Raw genomic sequence first — 27868 nt, forward strand, 5'->3', positions numbered from 1 at the left:
GCCTATTCTGCAAGTACATCAAAGGACAGCTTAGCTTTCATTTGCAAAGAGAAAAGAAATGTGTAGATTTCTTCACAGCCCATGTTATAATACCAGAAATTGCATTTTTTTCTTTAAGAAATATATCCTTTAAAATATTAAAAAAATAAGTTTAATAAAGCCTGTGCTTAAAACAGCCAAAGTACCGTATGAAAAAAAATTGCACGTTTGATGCCATTTCAACCCTGCTTCTCATCCACAGGATAATATGAGGCGTATGTGATGTTATTGGAGGATCTCTTGAACAGGGCTGATTTTCCTAAGCTATCGGAGCTTCTCACAGCCAGGTGAAATTTTCAGCGTACACACAGTCGTTGTCATGGCAGCTGACAACCGTCACACACCGCTAACCTTTTCGTTCGCTGGGCTGATACTTCCCTTGGAGGTACCATCCAAATGATGTATTCCTATCGTGACTGTCGAATAATCCTTAGCCATCATTTTTGCCTCTTTTTTCAAACTCTTCATTTGTGCTAGCTGAAGCTGGCTGGAATTATACGCGAGTGCTGGGATAGTGTTCACTAAAATCAGCTGGAAAGGTTTCTTCTCCTCCTTGTAGCGACACTGAATGTAACGAGAGAAAGCTGAGCGGTAGGTTTTGTTGAACAACGTATATACGAGTGGATTGACAGCCGAAGAAAGGTAGCCAATCCAAACAAATACGTTAAGTAGTCCTCCAATGACTTCTTGATTGCATGACTCCCTGCAAATTACGGCCATCACATTGGTGATGAAAAACGGGCACCACATCACAACAAACAGAAAGAAGACAATGCCAAGAACCTTGGAAGCCTTCTGCTCGTTGCTAATGGATTGCATGGTTCTTCTCCCAGAAGGGCCCATGTCTCTGTTCAAAGAGCGCTGAAAGAGTTTCTCTGAGGACAGGGAACTCTGAGGGAGGAAGCTAAATGAAGCAAACTTGGTCTTTGGGCCAATGTCATTCACGCATAACATAGCTTCCTTCTGCAGAGACTTGATAGTTAAAAAGTAGGTGACCACCATGATGGTTAAAGGGATGAAGAATGCCACAAAAGAGCCTACTAGGACAAAATTGTCATCTGCAAGCAAGCAACTGCATTTCTTAAACACTTTGGAGTCATCCTGTAGTCCAAAGACAGGTATAGGCATGGAGATACCTAAAAATGGATTAGAGAAAGAAGACATTAAATACAATAATAAAAACCACCATTTTCAATTTCCAAGAAAAAATAAAAAAAAAAAACACTTTTAGCAATACACAGATCATTTCCCAAATAATTAATGGTTATAGGAGACAAATGAATGCTAACAGGTAGAGTCACGACTGATAGACATCCCAAAGCAAACTGAATTTACACGGGGGAAGGAAAAATACTGCGTCTGATGTTTCAGCAGTAGCACGATGCTAGTCCTGTTCTTGTGACATTTTACTGGAGCCACACTAAGAAAAGATGCTGTGTGAAGCATTGCAGATGTCAAGTTTTGTGAGCTAAGCTGTGGTCTGCCAGGCTCTGGCATTTGTGCTGCCACCACCTTTACACGGTCCCAGCAAAGAAGGGCAGGGGAAGAGCAGCACTCATGTTACACAGGATTTTGCAGTTGGTCTATTCTGAATTCTCTCTCTCCTTCAAAAAAATGTCAGCCACAGGTAGAACACATTTGCTTCCATCCAACCGTCCCATCACACCTAGTAGCAAAAGCAAAACTCCTTATATTCTTGGATCTTTGGCCCCATGTAATGGATTCCAGACTTACTCCTTGGTTCTTGCCACCTTGGCAAAGGCTTTTATCAACTGTGATCAAGATGATAACCTGTCTTTCTTTTCTGGAGTGACTTAAGAGTGGTCTTGGGCTGTTTTTGTAAGAGGATTGAAAGTGTTCTGGGTCCTGGTTTCTGACTCAGTTGTGAAATACTTACTTTAGGAGGAAAGATAAATTTTTTTTGTAGGTCTGAAAGTAATTTTTCGTTGCGTCTTTTTCCTTTCTCCCTGTAATCTCCATACAGGTGACACAGTCTAAATGCTAAAAAAGCTTTCCGTAGCAATGACTGGAGGAGCAATGGGGACAAATTAAGCGCTGAGAGACACCAACATGACACAGCCTAAGATGTCGTTCACCCTGCAGGACTGTGAAGGTCCTTTTACAGTACTGCCAACCACGACAGGCTCCCCTCTCAAAGCACAGCCCTGAAGGCAACAGCAGCCATGCAAACCTTGTCTTTCCTTGGAGCATGTGCTACATCCTTGCCCTTTCAGGTACAGCAAAGTCAGGTGATGAAGTCCATTCTCCTTGGACTGCTCTATCTGGTTCAAGCCCACTCAGCTGTTTCCTCTGGGACTTCTGCAAATACCGCCAGTGTCTGAGCGAAATCAAACAGCTGCTGATTCTTTGGTTGTTGGTTTTGGGGTTTTTTTCCAATTTTTATCTCCTCCCTTCTCCTCAAACGGACGTTATATCTCCAAGAGAGGCAATATTCAGACAGCAGAAGGGATGATGTGCTATGAAGACAGCAAAAGTGAAGTTGTGAAGCAGGGAGTGATAACGCAGCCCTGTTTGGATAAAAGCAGCTAGGAGTCTGAATCCTGTGGAAAGTTAGCATAATCTGGAAGCTTCAGACCCCTTTGCATCTTTGAACAGAAATCCCAGACCTTGTATCTGGCTTTTGAGGAAGAAAAAATGAATTAGAGAAGAATTTCTTATGTTGTGAGGATGATGCTCTCCCCTACCTTGTCCCATGTGTGCCCAAAAATGTCGTTACTGGTTCACAGATGGGTCTTAAAACTCATCCTTTCAACATCAGCACTTCAGTGATGCCTCTACCTCCCTTCCTTTTCTTTCTTCCCACTCTGGTGCTTAGACTGGGAGCCCTTTAAAAGCACAGGCTGTATCTTCATTTCACACATTTGCAGTGCCCAGCATAACAGCTCCAGTCCTAGAGGAAGCTCTTGAGTCCAGGCACAGTACAAAACACTAATAAGAACAGTAATAATAACATTAAATTGTTATTCTCTTCAAATGTTCATTCTTTTGGTGCTTCTGGAGATCTTAATTTTTCCAACACTACTGTTCCATTTTTCTAACAACACTGTAGCTTATTTTATCTGCACAGCTTTGAACTGAGTCATGGCAATGCTTTGGGCCAATCTACAATAGTACTTTTCTTATCTGCCCAGGGCAGAAGCTGCTGGAGAGCCTGCAGTATTGCCCTTTCTGTTTCTCTTCCAAAACTGCACAAGCTCTAAATACTTGAACTTGGGCTATGAGAAGCCAACGGGTGAGATGTGATTTCATGCAGCACATGACAGCTCCTGGGTCGAGCTGATGGACACCTCCGGTGACTCCAGGAAAGCTGCTCCTAGAAAGGTCTGAGTCAGTCTGACTGATGGCATGGAGGGAGAGGTCACCTGCAGGAACCACATTGCCCAGCCACGGCTGAGTCATCTGGGATGCCAAACACCTCCAGGGAACTGGGGGATGCTTTGAAGTTCCTTTTGCTTTTTGGTTGAGTTGAAGGGATATTGAAGGCACCCAGCACCTGCCAGCGATACACTTCAGCTGCATGAAGACACAGCAGCAGTCAGAGCAATACCGCAAGTTTCCCATCCAGTTCTGCCCTGTACAGATAACAGCAGGGCTGGTTTTTCATTTCATTCAAGGACCTAGTGTGAGCTGCAGAGATAAAATAAACAATGGTATTGACAGAGTGAAAAGATGCCTTTCATCACTTCAGACCTTATGGTTCAGCTGCATCAGGAGGCACGGAAGGAGAGGGAGCAGCACTAGAAAGAGGAAAATTTCAGCGTAATTGCAAGCTTTTTCAAGTAAAAGGACAAAGTCAGTTACCACTCCTCACCCAAAACACAAGAGCAGCAATTCCCCACCTGCTTTGTTTTGTTGTTAGCAGCATCTGGAGGACTGGCATCTAAATCCAGATTTCTGGCTTTAAGAAATGGAAATGAGCTTCAGCTTTGTAGCTGGAATTTCCACATTTCCTTGTCATTCCTTTAGCAAGTGCAAAAGTGCTGTTCACAGCAGAGCTGCAGCCGGCACTGCTGGTCATGTAAGTTTTTCTGAATGACCTGTTCAAGGCATCTTTCCCCTACAGCCATGGGTAACTGGCCTGTATACAGTTTGAAAATACCGGAGGTACCACGGTTTGGTAGCAGAGAACATGGGCAGCTGTAACCAGCTTTTTGTGTACACCCCAGTTCAGGTAATGTAGGGAATCCCACAAATGATATTGTGGCATTCCTGCCTGGAGTAAATTAACTTCTAGCCCAATTCTTTCTTTTGATATCTCTACATGGACTAAACTTCTTGCTCCACTCCCCATAGAAACAGAGTTTGTCCCTCTTCAGCAGGTAGCTTCAGGCTTCTGTAGCATGAGGATAGCAAATCCCAGTGAGGACACAGGGATCAAATTTAAAGACAGTCATGTAAGTAAAGGAGCTTCCACGTGCAATCCACGTCCACTATTTCAATAGGATTTTTAGGAAGCATCACACATGGCCAAGTGTCACCCACACATCACTTGGGTTTGGTCAATATCAAACTTGTACTGTAGACACATAACAAAAAGTCCCAGTCTAAGCTGTATTAGCATTATTGCAGCTGTCTGAATTAATTCTTTAAAGATCGAAGCTGACCAATCTATTTCTCCTTGATGATTCAGATGTATAATTTCTTGCCGGTTTTATTGTCCTTGCTTTCCAGCTCCCTCCTCTTGGCGACTGTGAATGTTTAAGGCAGCACAGGTGTATTCAAACATCAGGAGAAGAAAATTAGCTTCACAAGAATCATGCAGTGCTACCAGCTAGGGACGGGCAGGTGTTTGGGAAATAGGCCATGTGTAAACAGTAGATCTGGAGGAAACAACCTGGCAGGGCTGTAACAGAACAGCTATTCCACACTCTGCCTGTTCCACGTCCCTGGCTCCCACTAGCTCAAGGTCAGTCTGGAAAAAGTCTTGATATCCCCTGAGTGCTTTTTTATAGTTTTTCTTACTCTGCTTCCAAATCAAACTAAACTGAGACAAAGAAAGCGCTCAGCACAGAATGGGAGCATCCATTCAAGTGCTGGAGGGACATTAGCCACTGTGTTTCCAGTTGATGTTCCCACTTATGTCAGAACATTTTCTCTTGCAGATAAACTCTAAATATTATGTTCCTCTGGTAGAAGGTGGTTTATTTATATAGCTTGATTTATACACAGGAGGCTGTTTCAAACTCTATGGACTTTAATAAACGGCAAAACAGTACCCAAACAATAAAGATGAGTAATAAATCCTGCATTAAACCTCAAGCATTTGGGCACAACTTCAGAATGACAAAAGGCTCTTGAAAATACCAAAGGTTAAGAAGCAAAGCAATAGCATCCTTCTTGTTCTCTCGAAAAGCCTGGTAGAACTGACAGAGGTTGATTTAGTGGTACACATTGCCAGCTTGCAAATCTTCAGAGATATACAGCAGCCATAAAACCACTTTAACTGGACAGGTAAACTGGGTTTGCAGCTGCCTTGGTCTGCTGAGACTGTCAATGAATCAAAGCCAGAATTTACAATATGCCCTGCAGGGTGGCACACTTGGGCTATTAGGATGAAGAGAAGGAAGGAGGGAGTGAAATGATAAAGTCAAGGTTCCTTCTGTGAAGTCTCCTCCAAGCAGAAACTGTCAGGCTTTCACCTCACATATATCCATTTCAATCAATTTGAATACAAATGAGCATTGCTAATAACTGTCCAAGGGGTAGGAAATACCTTTTAGAAATGTCATTACTGTTTCTCAGCAAAATTTGACACCTTTTGTCACCTTCACATGAAAAAGATAAAAGCCTCCCCAGCTCAAGTTTTAGCAGTTGCATTGATTCAGACATACTCAGGTTATGGGCCAGATCATGGGCCACCGCACAGAGATGCGCTGTGACACTGGGGACCTCCGAAGGAATTGTTGCCTGGAGAAGGCCAGTCTGACTTTAAAGCAGCTCAGTGTGGCAAGCACAAGTACAGGCTGGGCGGAGAATGGATTGAGAGCAGCCCTGAGGAAAAGGACTTGGAAGAGCTGGTGGATGAGAAGCTCAACATGAGCCAGCAATGTGCGCTGGCAGCCCAGAAAGCCAACCGTATCCTGGGTTGCATCCAAAGCAGCATGTCCAGCAGATCAAGGGAGGTGATGCTGCCCCTCTACTCTGCTCTCGTGAGACCCCACCCGGAATACTGCGTTCAGCTCTGGAGTCCCCAACACAAGAAGGACATGGAGCTGCTGGAGCAAGTCCAGAGGAGGGCCACGAAGATGATCCGAGGGCTGGAGCACCTCTCCTCTGAAGACAGGCTGAGAGAGTTGGGGCTGTTCAGCCTGGAGAAGAGAAGGCTCTGGGGTGATCTTATTGCAGCCTTCCAGTACTTAAAGGAGGCCGACAGGAAAGCTGGAGAGGGACATTTTACAAGGGTATATAGTGATAAAACAAGGGACAATGGCTTTAAACTGAAAGAGGGGAGATTTAGATCAGATCTAAGGAAGAAATTCTTCACTGTGAGGATGGTGAGGCACTGGAATAGGTTTCTCAGAGAAGCTGCGGATGCCCCATCCCTGAGAGTGTTCAAGGCCAGGTTGGATGAGGCATTGAGCAACCTGGTGTAGTGGAGGGTTTCCCTGCCCATGGCAGGGGGGGTTGGAACTAGATGATCTTTGAGGTCCCTTCCAACGCAAACCATTCTATGATTCTATGATTCTATGATTCTATGATTCTATGATTCTATAATATAGTCTAATTTCTTTAGAAAAGCCCTTGCCTGGTATCTGGTGCCTCTCTGTACTCCAGGAATGTCTTCCTTTGGTACATCTATGAAATCGAACAACAAACACCTATCCATGTATACTCACATGCTACAACCGAAGGCATACAACATACACCCTCAGTTTCGGGTTGTATAAAAATTGCCTTAGTGCAACACAGCCGTTACGTTATTTTCAATATTTTGGATTGAAATAACCACACAAAATAGTGTTTATTCCTTTGGGCTACCACGGTGGATGTTTGCTTGCTCTAGGAACACAAAACACAGTGAGCCATTTGTGGGAGGACCGTGGACTATGTCCTCCTCTGAGCATCAAGGATGCAAATGTGTCTAGGACTAATATCAGGAGCCAGATTTTAGCAACAACTACTTATGTGCTGTCACTTAAACATCCACGGAAGAGCTGCTCAGTTTGGCTCCATATCTCTGCTTGGTGTGTGGCACTCACTGTTTTGGGAGTCATTATTTCCCCAGACCTGCAAACATTTAGCTGATTTCTGCGTACATCTGAAAATGTTGTTTCCCAACTGACTTATTTCCAGCCATGTCAAAGCTCTCATGTTATGATTTTGTTGCTGCCCAAATAGCACCAGCCACTTTGCCAATAGCAAGGTTGTGCAGTTTGCTGATGGGTGGCAGTGTAGAAGCAGAAATTTCCATCTGAGGAGAGAGGATGTTGAAAAGCTCTGGGTGGTTTGGAAATCACCATCTGAATCTGCATCTAGTTAGCGTGAATGTTAAAAATCTTCTGCCTTTCCTAGTCAGCATGTCAGCGTCCCCAGAGTCCTCAGGGGAGGACTAAAGTCCTAGAATTTATCTTTGCATGCAAGCCAAGCACAGACCTCTTCCCTGGTGTCAGCTACACGTGTTGGTGGAGGCAGGAGTGGGTGAGGAGCTTTGTCTTACAAATCCTCATGTAACATTTGCTTTCAGATGGATTTCCTCGAGAGCTAAGTGAGTCACAGTGATGGTGGAGCATCATCTCCTTTCTGCATCCCAGAGGCACCATCCTCGCAGGACTGGGATCAGAGCGTGTCCAGGCATTTTCCTTATCACTGTCTATAGATCAAATGATGTTTTTTATTCAAGGGTATACTCAGAGCTGATTTTCTGTAGCTTTCCTTGGAACATTTTATTTGGTCACACATGTTCTATTTAATACAACTGAAAGGAAAACTACTTTGTATTTAACTTCACATAAGAGGTGATAGGTAGCATTTGGATTATTCTATAAATTTTGAAATGGCTTTGTTCTTGGCAGCTCAGAAAATCTGTAAGGAAACCTATTATTTAGCCTAGTAGGAGATAAATTAAATTATTTTTATGTAAGAAAGTTATTGTAAATGATCATTTGGAATAATATAATTACAGAGAGGACCGATCAAGGAATGCAGGAGAGTTGCCCCTTTTTGACCCAACTGATTAGAAACCCAGAGCTCCAGGGCAAGCTGAGTTACAAGAGGAAACTGCTGACAGAGTTTCTTACTGCTTTGGAATAATCCTGCTCCCTTACCAAATGTGCATGCAGCCCTGTTTCCTAGAGACAGCAAGAGTCCAACAGCAGGAAGCGGTTTCTTTGCTCTCAGCTTTAAGTGCTATTCCCGCCTGTACACACCTCAAATCCCCTTTCTTAGCTGTGCTGCAGGACTTGTTTACAGCAGTTCTGTGCCCTTCGTGTCTGGTCTGTCTTATTTCCTTGCTGGATTTTCTAATACTTCTGAGTATCTGAGGAAGGCATAACCTTTTGCATAGCAATTTTCGGTGGAGCCTCTCCACCAATAGTCTTTGCTTTTCAGCTAATGACATTATCTGTGGTTTGGGCAGAGGCTTCTGCCAAGGTGCTTATTGGCTTCTCACAGCTATCTCAAATCAAGAGAAGTTTTTATCCCTCTGTGTAATATGATTACCCAGTCACTAAAGGGACTAACAGAGGCATGCAGAAGTCTACACTTATCAAACAGCTAGAAAGAAAGGAAGATTTATAAATGTCCTGAAGAAATTTGTTTTGAAAAAGGATTTAGGGACTGGGGATTTCAGATTACGCCATTCATGTACACAGCAAGGAGCAATGGTGAACAGACCTCAGTGGTTTCAACTGAACAAGCTGAAACAGAGAGTCTTGCTATTGCAACAAAACCCTCTCAGTTTAGTGCCAGCACAGGTTTGCACAGGCTGCCTTCACCTTCTGACGACTGCAGTGGAGGCCTCCAAGGGGTGAGGTGCTGCCTGGTCTGGTCTTTCATAAGCAGAGAGCCAGTCACACTTCCCAAGGCTAGTCTACGTATCGCATTTGAAGATTAAAATTTTTAGTGATTTCCTAACGTGCTTGTAGTTATTCCCAGTTAATGACCTCCTTTGCCCTTGGCTGCACGTTGCCTCATTTTAACTGAAGCTCTGCAATGCTTCTGTCTTTGTACAGTAGAAGTCTTTCTGCTTGGAGTTGTCACACTGGTGACTTGCTGTACAGGACACCCGCAGGTAAAACCTTCACCTTGAGGGCCAGCAAGAGTATGTTCTTGATCAGTGGAAACCTCAGAAAATTGAAAGACTCTATCAATTTATACAGGAATTTTCCTTCAGATGGCACATACTTACATTCCATCTGCTTGTTTACTATAGCATTTATATCTACTGAGGCACAGAACTTTTCCTAGATAAGTAAGAAATATCAAACTGCCCAATAAATAGATTTTTGCACAATATGGCTAAAGTACAAGATAATGTGTACCATATGCCAGATTCTTCCACAGCTCTCCCATTAATTTGATGAATCTCCCTTTTACTGTGCTTGGTTAGACCTCATGGTCTGATTCTGAATATTTCAGCGATTTTAAGCCTGGAGAAAGATGTCAAAAGACCTCAGCACTGGACTCAGTAAACGTGTCAACTTTTAGATGGAAAGTAAATCTCTCTGCCTTGTGTAGAGTACTGTACAAATACAAGTCACTATAAATGCATCTACAGGGAAGAAGAGGAAGGCAAGAAGGCATCTGGGCTTGCTTTTGCTGCAGAAGGCCGGACAGAGCTGTTTAGCTCTAAGATGTCCAGAAGGTTAAAGTTCAATAATAGAGAGAGCCTAAAAATCCTTTTCCTCTTTACTGATCCAGAAGAATCCGCTCAACTGGATCTCCAGTAAGGAGCATGCCATCATGCCTTGCAGAGCAAACTTGTCCACCTGAGAAAGCAGAATCCCTGTTCCCCAGGTGAAAACTTAGCCCATCCTTAGAGATGGGACAAAGAAATGTTTATGGGTGTGATTCAGCAGTGTTTTGGCACCATGTTGCCATGTCACATCTGAAATGAAATTGTTCCTCTTTTGCCCTGCTCAGTCCCGTGGTTCCCAAATGATGCTGAGAGCACATGGACAGCTAGCATCAGAATGGCAATGCTGAAGGAGCACTGGGAGAAGGGCAAACCCCACTCCATACTGGCCATCTGTATGGATGTCATAACTTTCTTCTGCTGGGAGCTGGGCCAGGTTATATTTGCATCCGGCAAGAGGCTTCTCTTTCTCATTAGCCCTCCCTCAGGCCAGCTATTCCTGCTATGTTCTCATGGGGAAGAGTCCGAAGAAGGGAAGGTTAGGGAGACCTGCCTGCAACCTGAGGTGCATTTCAAAATCTGACAGTATGAAATACGACAAGGAGTGGAAAGGCACGGGTAGTCTACATCCTGCTTGGCTCAGAGGCATGTCGATACTACAACATGTCACTTTAAAAGAAGCAGGGCTGAGAATAAGAACTAATTTTACATGGACACACACACATCTGCGTGTACCCACATACCTGCTGAACTAAGATTGTCGGCTTTTCTAAATAACTGAGATATAAGCTGCGTTTTCGTGATCTGAAGTCGTCACTACTTACATCAGCGTTGTTTTGCTAACAGTGTCTGTAGGTCATTACAAACATTGACAACCCCCTGAAGACCAACAAGGCCAGTACTGCCAAACTTTTAGCCTGCAGTTTGGCAACGCATCAGGGCTGCTCTGTCTATCTCTTAGCTCAAGGGAGACGTCCTGCCAGCTCTCAAGTGCATAGGGCAGAAAGGGTATAGGGTAGCAGTGGAGATTTCTGCAAGTTTCATAGCCCTGTAGTTTATCAATAGCATTTATTTCTTCATATGGGTCTGGTGAAGTCTCCTGGAAGGATTCCTCTGCCTGCACATTGCCTTGGTCTCTATCCTAGCACTCCCAGCTGGGACAGTGGTGCTGTATTTCAAATGACGTTGACAGGGCACGTGGTCCCATGTGCCAGCCTTTCTACATGGACTCCAGCTTGCTCTGTGCATCCGCCTGCACTTTAATCCCTGCCACCCACCTGCCAGGAGAGACAGAGGATGGTGTGTCTCATGCACCATGCCTAGAGGAAATCAAACCACAACTACAGAGATCTAGAGAGGGAGGACGTTTCTAATGTAACAATAAAGGGCTTTTAAGACCTCTCACCTTGTAATTTAATTGCATTATTATTTACAATACCAAGTTATTTTCAGCCTGGTCTTTGTGAGATTGAGACTGGTCACGCTCTTCGTGAGACTGAGACTAGTCTCTATCCCTGAGTCTGGAAAGAGTAGCAGTGTCTGGCTAAACACGGACAGGAGGCTGAGGAAGCGGCTTGCCTGGGGAACGCTGGCTGAGCAACGTGTCCGAGGTAGCCAGATGGCATCTACAGTCCTGCTGTCAGCTGGGAGTGGGGACGGAGCTGGGCTTAGTGTTCTCCAGGGGATGTGGACTGGTTCACACTGTGTAACCACTTCATCCATCGTGATTAGAAGTGATTAGAAGTGGCGGACTTTACGATAAAGAGCTTAATATTTAGTTTGCAAAATCACAAGAGGTGCCACAGATCTCCAGCCTAGCTCTGCGCAGAGGGACAAGGTGTTACTCATTCTTATTTAAAGCTGCTGGATGGACAAACCTGCTACTTCTGTGGCTCGTGGCTCGGCAAAATACAGTAGAGCAGATCAAACACCCTTTTTTCCTTTCTGTGTACTTAGTTAATGTCGTTCAAATCGCATTGGTGTTTTTAAGTTCCCTGTAACAATGGATTAATTTCCACTCGAATGAAGTTACAAATTTATGGTTTTCACTGGCTTAGGTAAACATGTTAGTTTGAAAAAGGAAAAGAGCCTCTAATTGGGATCAACCCCAGCCATTTGTGATGTCCCTGCTGTTTAGCACAGGACTTTTTTGCATTCCATGTCAGATGGCTTTGCAATGTTCACTGTTCAGGCCCCTAGGAGAATAGATTTGGGGATAATTGTGCTTTGAGAAAGAAAGAAAGAAAGAAAGAAAGAAAGAAAAGAAAGAAAGAAGAAAGAAAGAAAGAAAGAAAGAAAGAAAGAAAGAAAGAAAGAAAGAAAGAAAGAAAGAAAGAAAGAAAGAAAGAAAGAAAGAAAGAAAGAAAGAAAGAAAGAAAGAAAGAAAGAAAGAAAGAAAGAAAGAAAGAAAGAAAGAAAGAAAGAAAGAAAGAAAGAAAGAAATACCATATGTTTGTAACAGGATCTTCCTGAATCACACGTTATCAGTCTGCCTTTTAAGCTATGAAGCACCCGAAGGCTTCTTAGGGCTAACTTATTATATGCTATGTGCACAGTAATGATTAAAAAAATATATATATATAGCAGCAATAAACTAGAAATTATGGAAAAATCTTAGATATTCCGCTATCATAAGCAACTAATGTGATGGCTCCTGGCTCAATCTAAGTGACAAGATCCTCTATTATTGCAGTTTTTGTACTTCTGGGCTTTTAATTGTTACTTGGTATGATTTGTTGCATGCTGATAATTTACTTAACTCTGCCTTAATCCTCCACTGAACTGAACAGAGATTTCTGTTGGTATCTCTCTGAGATTTATCCAGCAGTGCTGCTTGACCTCGTCATGTAGTTAACAGGAGACTGAATGTAACTGTCAGCTAAGTTGTTTAATTATTATAAATGGTTTAACAACAATTTTGCACTAGGCCTGAAGGGCACGTACAACCAAAACTGTAGTTCTTTTGGATTTTCTAGACCTCAGACCTGGTCTCACTTTAATCCAGATCTTTGTCTTGGCTCTCCATTTCTCCTTTTGTGGTTGCTTGCAGGGGCTGCTGATTAAGCAAACGATCAGCTTCTTACTAGTCATACACGGAGACCGCACCAATGGCTGGACAGTTATTGAGGCAGATGTCCTGACTTGATGAATAATTTGGAAGGAAAAACAGGATGAGAAATATCTTAGAGACCTGCACTGGTCTGAACATCAGGATTCTGTATCCTGTTCTTTATGCTTCACTGCCCATCCAATGCAGAATGCCCTTCACCCTGACTGATCTGCTCTTTTATCAGATCAGTCAGTGCCCTGGTCACATTTAGAAGATGACAGAGTTGAAGAAGAGACGAAAAAGTGATAGATCATATCTACCCATATTTCCCATCTACAGATGTCTACGTAGGTGGTGTAGCGTAATCCTTAGGCTTGTCTTTCTGCTAATTGTCACAAACCGCCTTGCAAATGAAACATAAGTATGTGAACTACCCTTGCGATAAGAACTGGCTACTCTGCACGCTGGAGGGACGTCCTCATGTCTTGCAGCTGTATATGCAAGACAGGGCTTTTTTTTACCCTGGAAACATTCAACCTAAAACTTTTGGGCACTTTTATACTTGTAAGAAGAAAGTTACACTGCTCACTCGGTGCACCTGAGACCTAAAACCACACGGTATTTACCTCGGGATACTCACGGTTCAGCTCAGCCTATGATCCTAGCGATAGCAGTCAATTTGATGTTTCAAAACTCGAATCAAACACAAAATCATAACGAGGGTTATGTTCTGCCGAAAGGAAACAAATCTTCCCAGTGGGTGTGATTTACTTGGAACATAAGTGCAGGGCTGAATACCATGAAATACACAGCTCCCATTGTGATCAGCTAGAAAGGAGAGCCTCAGCCTGCTTTCAGGCCATCATAGAATTTGGCAGGCTGTTTTCCATCAGTGACTCTGGAGGACATCCCAGGAAAAATCAGCTGAGAGGTATTTCTCAATTTGTTGTAGGCAATTAGGAATATGTTGTCTCAGCTTTGACAAAACCCATAACTTTTATTAGCTGGGCTTCTGTTTGGAAATGATGCCAATGGCGTGGGCAAGGAAATGCATGGGGGAAGTTAATTGCAGCCTGAGTGTGTGATAGTTTGCAATGTTCCTGCTAATAGGGGTAAATGTAAGGATTTAATTTTAAAGCAGAATTCTGTGATTTGTTTCTCTTTCTTAACATTATTAAATGCAAAATCTGGCTTAAATAAAATTTAATTATTTAAAATAAATAAAATAAGCCATGAAATTGCTCTGTATGATTTTAAAATTACTGAAAATGTCTTTGTTCTTGACATTTTCTTTTACACAATACAGTGCTACTTTAACAATACTATTTTTAATTTATAAGGCGATTAAATGCAATTACAGTGTACACATGACAGAGTTTATAAATCCCAATATGATTCCTCCTGCACTTCTTTTCTGCTCATTTATACTGCATGTGGCTTCTGCTATGCAGAAATCCCAGTTCTTCGAATAAGAGATGCTCAAGTAATTTCTTGGTCAATATAGGATCCCTTTTGAGCATGTACTATTGTAGAGGTCTTCCAGAAAAAGATCAAAGTAGGCTCATGTACATGTCCTTTCTGCATTTCTTATAGCAGCCTTCCAGTACTTAAAGGGGTACTATAGGAAAGCTGCAGAGGGACTTTTTACAAGGGCGTGTAGTGATAGGACAAGGGGCAATGGATTTAAACTGAAAGAGGGCAGATTTAGATCAGATCTAAGGAAGAAATTTTTTCACTCAGAGGGTGGTGAGGCACTGGAACAGGTTGCCCAGAGAAGTTGTAGATGCCTCATCCCTTGAAGTGTTCAAGGCCAGGTTGGATGAGGCTTTGGGCAACCTGGTGTAGTGGAGGGTTTCCGTGCCCACGGCAGGGGGGTTGGAACTAGATGATCTTTGAGGTCCCTTCCAACCCTAACCTTTCTATGATTCTATGATTCTATTTTGCAGCATCTATAAGGAACAACTGGCTGATTATAGGTCATGTTGCCAACCAGGAACAGTTACTCATTCATTCAAAGAAGAAACCTAATAATAGGAACAGCCTGGTCCAATTGAATTGCTTTTTTTTTTTGCCTGTAGCTTCAGGGGCGATAACATGGTCCTTATGGTCTTCAAACCAAAGACAAGTTTAAAAAAGTAAAAAAAGACAACGAACTAATTCTGTCATCAGTACCTTGACTAACCAGATTCTTTCCACATAGCTCTGCTATGTATTAAAAATACAGCTCTATTGTTTAAAACTTGCCCTTAAAAATAAAACCAAAGCAGAAAGAAAAGCCACACATTAATATTGTGACCACTCCTCATTCCTTTTTTTCACCTGTAAAGCAGAATGTTTCTTGCCAAAGAGGAGCTCACAGAGCGGGTGTGTGCCTTTTTCATAGGCAAAAACTTTCATCTCCTGATAATCAGGTAATTACACAACGAAAATGGTGAATGTATACCTAACAATTACTCTTCATTTCACAATACATATGTACTGATATAATGTATTCTTCCCTATCCAGATGCATGCCAAGTTGCTCAAGGGCTCTAGCTTGGAAATGTGGCCCTCCGGATTTTTATGCTCTTTCTTTATCTCTGTTTCCAAATTTGGAGAATTTAGAAAGCAGCTCAATTACTACCATTCCTTTGAGCATTTTTTCGTAAAGAAAAGTATAAAGTTGGTAACATTTCCTTGTCAGATAATGAAAAAAACATGTACAAGTTCAAAATGCAAGCTTTTTCAACCTTCACAATTATGTGAGGGAGATATGTGTGGTAAGCTGTTGGTCTGGTGGATGAGATATGTTCACTCTTCCGGGAGGAAGAAATCAAGCAAAGGATTCTGTTACATGGGAAATACAGGAATAATTTGCATCATGAGGAAAGTAAATATGATATTTATGTCTCTTTCTCAGAACCATCTTAAGTAATGTCTCATAACCAGAATGTACATGCTAGCCAACTCAGAAATGTGCATCACAGCATTGAATGTTAACTTCCCTCAAACAACCTACACATGAAGTGCTCGTCTGCTTATTAGTTGTCACTGCTGGTGGGGTCATTAGCATGGCAATGAACTTTCTACTGACATAACTGTTGCTGACTAGAGATCCTCATACATTGTGTCTCTATAAAATAATACAATGAAGATTCTATTTCTGTAAGATGGTGATGAAGCTCTACTACTTCATTTGTGAAACTTTGTGCCATGGCCCTTCATTATAGTTAATGCAAATTTCTCTATATGTTTTGTCACAATTTTTGACATCTTTATGTCATTTTATTTTTATGGTGACATCTACATCCACAAATGGAAAAGGTCCCAGGGGATTGCCCAAACAGAAAAACTATAAAGTTTGCCCTTGAGATCCTCCAGCTGGAAGGACAAACACTATGTTCAGTCTCTGGGAGATGATTTCATGAGTATGATAAAAAAAAAGAAATGTTAACTAAGTAAATTATTATAAATGCTGCTAAGAATGCAAAGCCAAGTTTTCAAAAGAATTGGAAGTGAATGACTACATGGTAAAGAGAGTAGTGTAGCAGTTATTTCAAGTTTAGCTCCAGCACTTCCAAATTTAGGTGCTCAACTTTAAATTTATATTGTCAGAGTACAGTGCTATGTGTAATTATTTGTGATTTTATGTATTTTGGCAGTATATTCCATGTTATAACAAGTGATCTTTTCCTATGCCAAGCCATCCCTAAATTACACTTGAGTGAACTGGCAAATTATGTCATCTGGAAGAAATCAAGGCTGTGGCGGATCTGGAACAGGGATTCCCAACCTGCAGCCTCTTGGCTATTGGCACCTTTGGAAAACAGTGAGGGAACTTTCAAATGAAGGCTGCTCTTGGCAAAAGGAGGAGTGAGCTGAAGGAGGCCAAAGCTGTCAACAAACCACAATCCAGAGACGCTGGTAGTTGTACTCTCCAAATGCCAGCTGCTTCCCTGGCCCTTTGTACTCTGTAGGACAGAAGAAGTCATGCAGAGAGATTGCAGGCTGCCTAGGAAGGAGGTGTAAGCTTCTATGTCAGCTTAAAACTTCACTCCGCCAAATTATCAGAGAGTTCTGTTGCACAGGGTTTGTTTCATACACCTAGAGGTAACTTTTTGCACCCTACCCTTTGGAGAACCATGCTTCACATGCTACAGTATTTCTATATTTTTGAAGCCTTGAAAGCAATGCCAAAATTTCAAGAGTTATGCAGTGGGAGATGTTTCACTAGCTTCATCCAATTCCGCTTTGGACTTTTTTTCTGCATGAAAAGTACTGAATAAATCTAAGTTGTTAGTGACTGGGGAGAGCAGAGACTGCCTGAAGGCAGTGAACAGCTGTGTAGGCTGGGTGAGAAATGATAAGAGAAGAGAAAACTCAGCTAAGAGGATTTGGACTTCATCGAACTTCACATTACTTAGACTATTAACAGAGGAATAGAGAGAAATAAGGACCGAGGAATGATGTATATATAAGGGCTTGACATTCATGACTGTAATTCTTTTATGTGGCCCCTTCAAGAATTCTTAAAGGAGACAATGATGCATTGTTGGCCTCTTGCAGAGCAATAAATTTCTTAGGCCCAATTAGGACTCAAAGGTGCTTTATTTCTATTTTTCAGCATAAGGTCTATTTACAATTCTATAGATTCCAGTTAAACGCTATTCAAAATTCAACTCTTAATTTTTCTGGGAAGGGGAAATGTTTCAACCTTTTACACATATTCTTAGTAATGACCTCTGTGCTTTAAAACAAATGGAATAATTTTCAGAGTTTAATGGGCTTTTGCTTTCAACAGCTACAAATAATCTAATTACCTAGCCACTCTGGGTACTGGATGATTTAAGAATTAAAGATACGATTAGAATCTGTTACAGTAATTAGAATCCATTTTAAACCAATTGCCTGTGGCATTACATGGTCTAGTGAGAAAAAGGCTGCTGGCTAAACCCTCTTCTTCCACCAAATGCAAAAACAAATGTTAGTACAGTGGGTTTTTTTTAACTAAGAAAGTCAAGATTTCACAAGTCAAGTAAATCAAATAATCTGTGCTTTTTTGTGCTGTTTTTTTAAATGCTTCCTATGTTACTGAAGCCAAGGAAGGAAGACCACAGATTGACTGGTCTTTGGATCAAATTCATTGAATAAATTTGTGAATTTAGTGAATAAAAGGAAAATTACAAATTTAGTGAATGAAAGTGTTATTACTTAGGTAAATTAGAAGTCATAATGGAAAAGATATGGGTAGGTTGGGAAGCACTAGGAGAACTTCTGCATGCCTCACAAATCAGCTAGAAGCCATGTTTCACAAATCAGCTAGAAGTATTTGTACGATTCAGTGAGCGAGTGGATAAGGGTGATCCAATCGATATAATGTTCCTGGATTTCCAGAAAGCTCTGACAACACTGTTTTGTCAAAGGCTGTTAAAGAAATTAAGCTCTAATGGTAAAAGAAGAAAGATCCTGTTGTAGAAAAAGGATGGGTTGAAAGACAGAAAGCAAGAGGTGGGATTAAATGGTTTGCTTCCACAGTGAGGGCAGAAGAAGGTAGCGTCCAACAGCTCTCTGTGTTGATCAGGCTGTTCAGCCCGTCCGTGACCTGCCTGTGTAGACACCAGAATTGAGTAAATGTGCTGGTAACACGCAGCTGTTAGCTGTAGAGAATTGCAGAAGGTCCTCATAAATCCCAGCTAATGGACAGCAAAGTAGCAGACAAAATTCAGTGCTAAGAAGCAAAGAGTTGTAAGTTACTTGGAGGGGAACCCCATCTAAGTACGGAAAACTATTTGTCATTACTCTGGAAAGAGAGGACTGCCATGAAAATGGTCAGAGGATTGGAACACCTCTCCAATGAAGAAAGACTGAGAAACTTGAGGTTGTTCAGCCTGGAGAAGAGAAGCCTCCAGGGAGACCTTACTGCATCCTCTCAAAGTAGAAAGGGGACGTAAAAGAAAGATGGAGAGAGAATTTTTTTATCAAGTCCTGTCGCGACAGAACAAGGGGCAACGGTTTCAAACTGAAAAAAAAGTAGATTTAGGTTGGGCATAAGGAAGAAAATTTTTTATGATGAGGATGGTGAGACACTGGCACAGGTTTCCCAGAGAAGTTGTGGATGCCCCATCATTTGGAGTGTTCAAGGTCAGGTTGGACAAGGCTTTGAGCAGCCTCATCGAGTGAAAGATGTCCCTGCCCATGGCAGAGGGGATTGAACTAGATGATCTTTAAAGGTCCCTTCCAACCCAAACCATTCTCTGATTCCATTGTTTTGGAGTCACTGAGCTCAGTGTGCAGAGATAGTGCTAAAGACTTATTAAGGCCAGAATTGAGAACAAGGCAGAAAACATTACTACACCACATGAATTCATGATGTGTCCATGTCTTGAACATTGTGGTCTGGCCACCTATGTCTCCAAGAGGATGTAGAAGCACTAGAAAAGATTCAGAGAACATTACGAAGCTGTCCTGGGCATGAGATACTGCCTACAAACAGAGCCTAAAAAGACTGGGACTCAGCCTGGTAAAGCAATCATTAAAGCAGGATATGCAAAAGGATGGACTAAGGATTTTGACAGTGAAGGAGCCATTGAGGGTCTCTAATCAGTAGGTTCTCCTCTATTCCCCAGGTAAAATGGGCTTCTATGCAGGGGAACGTGACGTCTTTAATTTCTTCCTCTTGCTTTTTACCCTCCGTCTCACACATCATAAAAGTTCACACAGCAGCTCAGCTGTGAACCGCAGGAACAAGGGGAAGCCAAAGGATATGTACCTGAGGCTGGAGGGCAAAACCTTGAGAAACTCCTTGAAAAAACACAGCTCTGCTTGTGCTAGCCATAGCTTTGTGAAAATGCAAAAATTTAAGTAATTTATAGCCCTGCCACTCTAAGTAGCACTGAGAGCCTGGAGACTGGTAAGTGATTCACAGAGCCCCTCTTTGTTTGGAAACCATTTCCCATTAGTAAATGACATAGAAAGCACCTCATTCTTCAGAAACTTTCCTGCCTATTCTGAGTTGGATCGTGGCAGATCAGGAGGATGGGTCAACAACTGACTGACAGCAATTCGCATGGGTGATCTGGGATCTATTAAGGTTCCTTTTAATACTGAGGTTTTTCTTTATTCTGTATAATATTGCAATATGCCATGGTGCAATCTCAGTCCACCCTGGCAGTGCCCAGCTCAGCAGCTTCTTTATAGCTTGCTGTGTGTTTGCTTCCCGTCTGTCCTCTGGAGCACATCACATTTACCAGAGCTCATGCATGACACAGTTGCCAGGCTGGAAACTGACCTGTTTTCCTTTAGCTCATGTCCCCATGCCCTTTGCTTCCATGGGACTAGCAAACTAACTCAGCAGCACTTCATTCCTGCACACCTCAGCATGCTTGCCTGCATTCATTTATATCTATTTAATCTACTCACTGTTTTGATGACAGTTGATGTGTGAATGAGACGGAGTTTACTCTATCAGTCCACCTATTTTCCTGACATCCACCGATCCCTTATGTGTGTCCTTATCCAGCTGCAGTAAAGCAGGACCCTGTCCTCTTCACTTATGCCACACTTGAGTGCTTTCCAATAAAATATGGAGTTGTATTTTTCAGAGTTATACAAATAGACACCATGTTGCTATCACTTGCCATAGTAATAACAAATAACATCTGTGGCTCATCTGATCACTGTTAGAAGAAAATTCTCTAGAGAGCAGAAAAGGTGTTGTTACAATGTGTTAGTTGTTATGTGTTATTACTGCAAAGAATAGTCCTAAATTTTGAAATTAAATATCAAGATATCAAAGAACTAACCCCTCCTGCTACAGGGCATAAATCATGTTGTAAATAATAGGGCTTAAATAAACGTTTTTCTGGCTTCATTTTAATAGCGAGCTAATTCAGATACTCTGGCAGCGAGTCCCTGTCTGAGGAAAGATGCTGAGCGGCGTGGACCACTGTTTTGCCCCTGGAATGTCCATTCTGTGAATTTATTTGTGTTTAAAAAGGACAGTAATTTCACACACACTAAGCACAGGCACCACACACAAATGCAAACACAGTACATACAAATTTAAGGAATGCTTGACTTTTTTATGTTTTATGGAGAATGCACTGAAAATACTTGCACGTAGCAGTGTCCAAGACGGGAAAAACTGGACAGAGTAGTTAATATGTTTTTTACCAGATGAATAAAAAAAGTGACTGTAGAGATATAAAGTATGATTGATCTAATCTAAATGAAGACGTCTACATCTGAGTTGCTCTAGGCTTCTTTTGTAGTTGAGAGGTGGGTATTTTTAGGATGGAGTTCATCTGGCCTGTACCAGACATCTACACCTGATCAGCTGCATGAACGCCAGAGCCACATGTGATGCAGTTGCACCTCACTGGGTCTTGGAGGATGCAGAACTGTCCCCTTGTTGAGAGAGGGCTCTCACTGTTTCTTGCTGCCCAGCAGAAGATACAGCTATTTTGAGTCGTAAAAATCCTGCACTGCCTTTTCTCAGACTGTGGGCCAGGACGGAGAGGGAGGTCAGGAGACAATTCAGAGTGGCAGGCAGACAGCAGTGTTAGCCATCATCACCTTTCCTTCCCCTTGGAAGAATGGTAATGAGTTAGTTACCATTTGCAATAATTGGTATTAGCCAGGGAAGCGGCTAATTACCTTTGATTGCTGGCAACACTCATCTCTTCCAGGGCAAAAGAGTAATTTTTTTCCTGCTTCTGAATAAGTGAGCTGCCAATGCTCCGGGGAGCTACAGAACCAGATGAGCTGAAAGAGAACCATGCTGTCGACATGTTTGAGAACCACCACCCAGGTGTGTGAGGAAATCCCTGATGGCATCGGACACCAAACTCTTCCCAACTCCCCTACTGTAAGTCTGCTCTGGACCTAGGGTGCTGCCACCACAGGAATGGAAGAGCAATGTTCCATGACTAGTTTTGAGCCTCTGGGTTTGGGTTTTGCCAGTGCAAAGGGAGATTCATCGAGGGAGTCATTCAGGGCACCTATTTTAGGCTGCAACTCTGAACTGTCCTGTGGAGAAACTTCTCTCTTTTATGGTGTACACAGGGTATCTAATACCTCCTAAATATGATGCATAAATACCCTGCCCTATGCACCGTGAAAGGCAGAAAACATCTTCCCATAAGAAGCATCCATAAGCATATTACCCTGATAAGAAGTTGGGAACAGTTGACTTACATATAACAAGGAAATCTTTTTTTTAGTCAAGACTATTTTTTCTTTTCAAACGTTAAGGTAATGATGGATAATCCATATGGGTGATGAACACATTTTTAAATCAAACTTGAACCCAGTAGTCCTATCACTGATTTATATTCTTTCAGTGACAGTGCTGCTTGGTTCTCCTCCATTTCCCATTGTCATTGTTGATTTCCATTGCATAATTACTATATTACAGCACTTCTTAGACTGTGGCAAGCAAAATATTGCAGGCAGAGAATACAGTTTTAGACTGCAGTATATATGTCAAATCCTCTCAAAGGCTAGAAATCTGCAATTACTTGCTGAAGTATTGCCTCACTTACCGACTGATATGGTCCAAACAGCAATTATTTTTGCAAAAGCCTTCGTTCTTGAGTTAAACCGGCTGTGCTGGATGGGGTTTCGAATGGCAATATAGCGATCCAGTGAGATGGCACAGAGGTGCATGATGGAGGCAGTGGAGAAAAGCACATCCAAGTAGATCCAAACAGCACAGAGCTTTGTAGGTAGAGGCCACATGTATCCTGCACAAGAGAAAGATGATGTCAGCTAACAATGTGACATACTCACATCTTTTGTTGTGACATATATGTCTTAGTGTACATATCCTTCTAGGAAGAGCTGGTAGTAAGTGATGCGTTCAATAGAAGATGCCTTACACTGTTTTTAAAACCTTTTTTTACCTTACACTGTTTTTAAACCTTTTTAAAAAAAAAATTTACTTGTGGTCTTCTAACTCTGTAGCTTTTGGGATCAGCTCTGCTTCTTTCCCAGGCTACAGGAAGTGTATGCTTTTATCTTTTTAATTCTGTTTGCATAATGCTAAGGCTTGATGTTGTGATTAACCATTTCTGGCAGCGAATCTGTGGAAAGAGAAGCAATTTTGTCATTGTAAACCCACAAGTTCTCAATTTCATTTCAGGACTTCTTATCCCTGTAATTACAACATTATTAACACCTGCTGATATGCAAAACCACCTAAATTCTGAAACTGAAACTTTAGATTTAGTGGCAGCTGAAGAAGTGGTGTATTTTTTTGCCTACCAATGATATTCATCTCACTTGTCTTCAGGCACTGACTACATACTTAAATAAGGATGTTCCCTGTATCATCAGTGAAAATTGATAGGCTCCTCCAGGCTCCTCCAGAGAGAGGAATCGAAAGCAAACGGCATTAGTGTTTACCAATACCCAATCTACATCTTCTTTGCTGCAAATTAAGCCTTCCCTTTTCCCTTGTTCTTTCCACCAGCCATGAAGAATAATTGATTGCTGTCCTTTCTGGAAGCTTTTGGAAGATGGCTATCGTATCGTGCTTAGTTTTTTCTTTTTCTCTTCCAGACTAAGCAAAGCCAATTCCTTTATCTTTTGCTTACAGATGATGCTTTAAAAACTTTTGTGTTTCTTGTTTCTCTGCACTGGAATCTAATTGATTTATCCACAGTTTTTTTGTTGTTCAGTGACCAAAACAGGACTAGGTACTCTTGCAAAGGCCTCCCGACTGCTAAAAGAAATACAAGATTGCTTCACCGGTCTTTCAGGGAATGTCCTTACTTACACAACCTGGAATGATGAGTGCCTTTTCTATAAAAATATAATACTATTGACACATGTTTAGCTTATGATCCATTTTGACAGCCAGAACTTTTTTAGCATTCCTGAAGCCTGGACAAATTTCCCCAGCAGTAGTCGGTTTGCTATCTTTTCCCTCAGTTGATATTTTTGCATTTATCCTCACTGAATGTTATTTGTTCATTTCAGATTTTCCTCTTTAGGGGTCCAGATGATGATCCTGTCCCTCCGAGTGCTTGTAACCTCTCCCAGCTTGGTGCTTTTGGAAAGCTGTGTAAGCTCACGCCTTGTACACTACCCAAATCGTTAGGAGCAGTACTGAGCAGACCCAGGCTAAGCAGAGCCCTGTAGGAACCCCATTCGAAGGCCCTTCTAGTCCTGTAAGGAAACACTAATAACCCTCCTTAGATCAAGCTTTGCAGTTATCTATTTCCTTATCTTGTGGTGATTTAATTTAGAGTGTTATTACCTGAGTTGCCCATGATGGTGCAGCATGGGACAATGCCAAAGGTGGTATTGTGAGAACACACTAGTGCTTCAGAGGGGTGCCTATCTCTTCTGCAGATACAGTACAAGATTTGCAACAGCAAGAACAGAGGGAGGGGCAGAGGAGCTTGGTCTGTACCAAGCACTGGGGAGACCTATTTCTTGGAGCTCTTTGACTGCTGCAATATGAGCTGACCGTGATAAGTCATACAGCATTTATGCATATCTTTTATCTTGTTTTCTGGTCTTCCAATGGGGAATTCAGCCTCTGGAGCGTGCTACGTGAGGGCTGGCTTTCAGGGCCTCTCAGGCCACAACAATTTACACCGGGAAAAGCGATAAAGTATTTTTACACTTGACAACATGCATCTGTTCTCTTGCTTTAGTGGCCTTTGGAAAGATATTTGTCATATCCTTCTAGACCTCTTGTCCTTGCTCGAAACCCAGATGGGGCAAGGACGAAACAGCATCCATCAGATAAGCTACCTTGGAGACTACAGGGTCAAAAAAGGGGAAAGTACATGAGAGGAGCCAACTGTAGATGCAATAATAAGTTAGGAAGAGTGTAGGTAACATCATCCAGGCAGGCCTTGGGACATTTTATGTGGCACATGGTGCAGAGCAGATTTGCCTTGTGCTGTGCTCTGGCCACTGTCCAATTCACCCCTCCACACATGCAAGGGGAAATAAACCAAACCAAATGAAAACATGGCTGCAATTTAAAGATTGGGTAGACAGGGAAAGTTTTACAAGGTTCAGGATTACATGTGGTCCATGAGAGCTCATGAGGTCCAGGAGCTCATATCAGGGAATCCCATCGAAGGGACAGGCTTGTGCACCTATGCATTTTCAGGTTGACAGGCTAAGAGGGAGGTCAGGTAGATGAGATAAGATTTTCTTTCTGGTGTAGCCTGTTAGTAGCATCCAGGGGATGAGAAATGCTTTCTCACAAGGGCTTTCAGGCCAGGAGGCAAATAAGTGAAGTTAGCCAGGATGGCTGGGCTGCTGCTTGTGGGTCACAGGAGGTACAGGGAAACTGTTTTGAGTGAAAGGCTAAGGAAATGCTGTAAGGAAAGGGAGAGGGAGAGGGGGAAGGAGAGGGGGAGGGGGAAGCGAGTCCACAGGCATGAACAAATACTGAGGAGGCCCTGTGCATCATCCTGCCTTGTCAGAAGCACATCAGCCAAGGTCAGTGGTGGGCTGGTCAGGAGTCCTCTGAAATGTCTGATCCTTCTGCTGCAGCAGGGAATTACGCAGCATCTGCTAGTAATCCAGCTACTCCATGCTGGCACGGGGCACATCTCTGAAGCAGGAGCAACAGGCATCATGCACCCGACACGTGTTTGGATGGGAACCAGTGGTGGTGTTCAAGTCTGTGAATTTTCTGCTCTGTGGGCATGTCCACCTTGGCGGGTATCTTTTTAGGCAGCTGAGCATCATGCTGTTGGGTGGATGGAAAAGCCTGCCTGGCCCAAAGGGTGCAGGACAGGCAAACACGTGGCTGGTGTGGTCAGGGCACTCGAACAGGAATTGTCCACGGTAGCCATAAAGCTCTCGAGAAGGAAATTATCCCTCTTGAGCAAAACAGTCACAATCCTCCTTCAAGGGGCTGCGGGGTGGGTGGTGGAGCACTGTTGTTCCACAGCCTTGGAGGTACCCCGGGAGAGTGAAGCAGATGCAAAGGCCTCCAGTTTGAGCTCAGGACTGTCGACATAGGTGATGTGGCTGATGCTGGCTGCATCCTGGCCTTTCTCCAGGTAGCTGAAGCTGAGTAAATACTTCTACATAAGTATGGTACCTGTGTGCACCACCAGATGATATTTTCACCCCAAGTTACCCTGCAAAGGCTTCTCCTTCTTGATCTTGCAAGGGAAAAAGCAGTAGAGAGGTGGCAAAGCCTGCACGCTCCCTCCCCTGCGGCTTTAGGTGCCCTGCTGCTCCTTCGATCGCCAAGGAGGGCAACGCAGGCTTCCCCGCTCCGCGACGAGGCTCTCGCCTTCGCAGCGTGCAGGAAATCCCGCGTCCCGACCTCCAAACCACTTCCGAGAGTGCAGATTCCGGGGTGCCTCTTTCCCCGGCAGCGGAGCGCGGCCAGCAGGAGTCCCTCTTGCATGTCTCAGGGAACCGCGCAGGATTTAAAAAGGATTTCACTAATCTCACACATCAAATGGTTTCTGCTCCCACAGTGGTTTTTTTTACGCCGTTTCTCCCACCGAAGGTAATCGCACCGCTGGTACAGTAAATCGCTACGTTACACCGTCGCTGATGCCAAATACGGTTTGCAAATGCTGCTGAGAGCAATCTGTGTAGAAATACCGAAACCGGGAAATAAACTTCCAGTTTTCTGGATGAAATCTCTCTTAAGTCACAGGCTCACACTTGGACCTTTAGTCCCCAAATAGTGAAGTAACAGAAATCTTTGCAAACAACCTCACTTCCTCCTGACATTGTCTGGCTTCTCCTTGGACTGCAGTGATTCAGTTGTGGCACTGGAAAACTAATGTCTCAAAGTTTAGGGATTATGACAGCCTGAAAATACTGGTACTGAAGACATAGGCTGCTGCTTTTTTCTACGTGAGCTGTGCTGCAAGGCATTTTGGTGAAAATGAGAAGAAAGATCTGCTATTAATCACCTACAAGGGTATGAACTGTGAGTCATTATTCACTTAATTCTTAAAGAATTCTTCTCTTAAGAAATCATAGCTTTCCATTTGTAAATGTTACTAAAAATCAGGCAGAATTATTTCCCCTTCATTTTTTAACTCCTACAATATTTATTCCAGCATTTGCTGGTAACTAGATATCTAAGCAGGGTATGGGTGTTAAAATTATTTACATTTGTATTACTTCTTAAAAAAAAATTGAAGAAGTTGCCTACTTGAAATCTAAAGGTAGTTACTAGTGCTTCCGTGCATATTTGCAGAGCGAAGTAACTAGTAGGACCCTATGTTCTTGTTAGGAATACTGAAAATTATGAGCCAGGAGAAAAAACTGAAAGAAGAGAGAGAACAAAGCATCCTCATATACACACTTTGAGACAATTCATCTAGCAACTGAGTAATAAACTAATGTGCTGGACTGTGTTTAAAATGCCTGTAACTAGAAATATAAGGTAGGAAAAGAGTCAAGTCCTTCACCTCTTCTTACATCCATTAACCAATTACATACATTTCAACTTGTACGGATCGATTACAATTTTTCGTGGTAAGAGAATGAAATAATAATAAGAAGAACATGTGCATGCGATGTTTAAAGCTTCTCAATACATGCAGTAGATCACACAGCTAATACTCACCGTACAGTATGGTTAACATTGACACAGGCATGACAAGGAAACCCAGCAGCATATCAGCTATTGCGAGTGACATTAGAAAATAGTTAGTGGCATTCTGTAGTTTTTTCTCCAGTGACACAGCCATGATGACAAGAATGTTTCCAGCAATGGTTAAAACAATCACTATCACCGTCAGCAAAGCTGGCCAGTTTTTCTCTGAAAGCTGAAACAGGGAAGAGTAGCACGGTGGACTCGTGTTGCTCTCACACGAAAGATTGGTGAGGTTTTCAGAGTCCACAGTCAAGTTAAAGAGATGTGATATATTAATCTCTCCAGCTCCATAAACATTTCTGTAGAGTCTTCTCTCATGATTTGTTTGTATTAAGGAGTTCACAGTTGGGTTCACAGAGCTCTCCTCATCACGAAGAATATCCAT

General features: G+C 42.5%; 1 protein-coding gene across 1 annotated transcript; it reads right to left on the reverse strand.

Annotated features, from left to right (window-relative positions):
* Nucleotides 1-375: 375 nt before the first annotated feature.
* HTR2A (5-hydroxytryptamine receptor 2A) lies at nucleotides 376-27868 on the reverse strand. The gene is made up of 3 exons (XM_009981498.2): nucleotides 27454-27868; nucleotides 22424-22624; nucleotides 376-1175 (listed from the first exon to the last, which is right to left on the reverse strand). Exons 1-3 carry the CDS (start codon nucleotides 27866-27868, stop codon nucleotides 376-378), a joined length of 1416 nt encoding a protein of 471 aa, XP_009979800.2.

Source organism: Tauraco erythrolophus, chromosome 1 (assembly GCF_009769465.1).
Source record: "Tauraco erythrolophus isolate bTauEry1 chromosome 1, bTauEry1.pri, whole genome shotgun sequence".
In the NCBI taxonomy this organism is placed as follows: Eukaryota; Metazoa; Chordata; class Aves; order Musophagiformes; family Musophagidae; genus Tauraco; species Tauraco erythrolophus.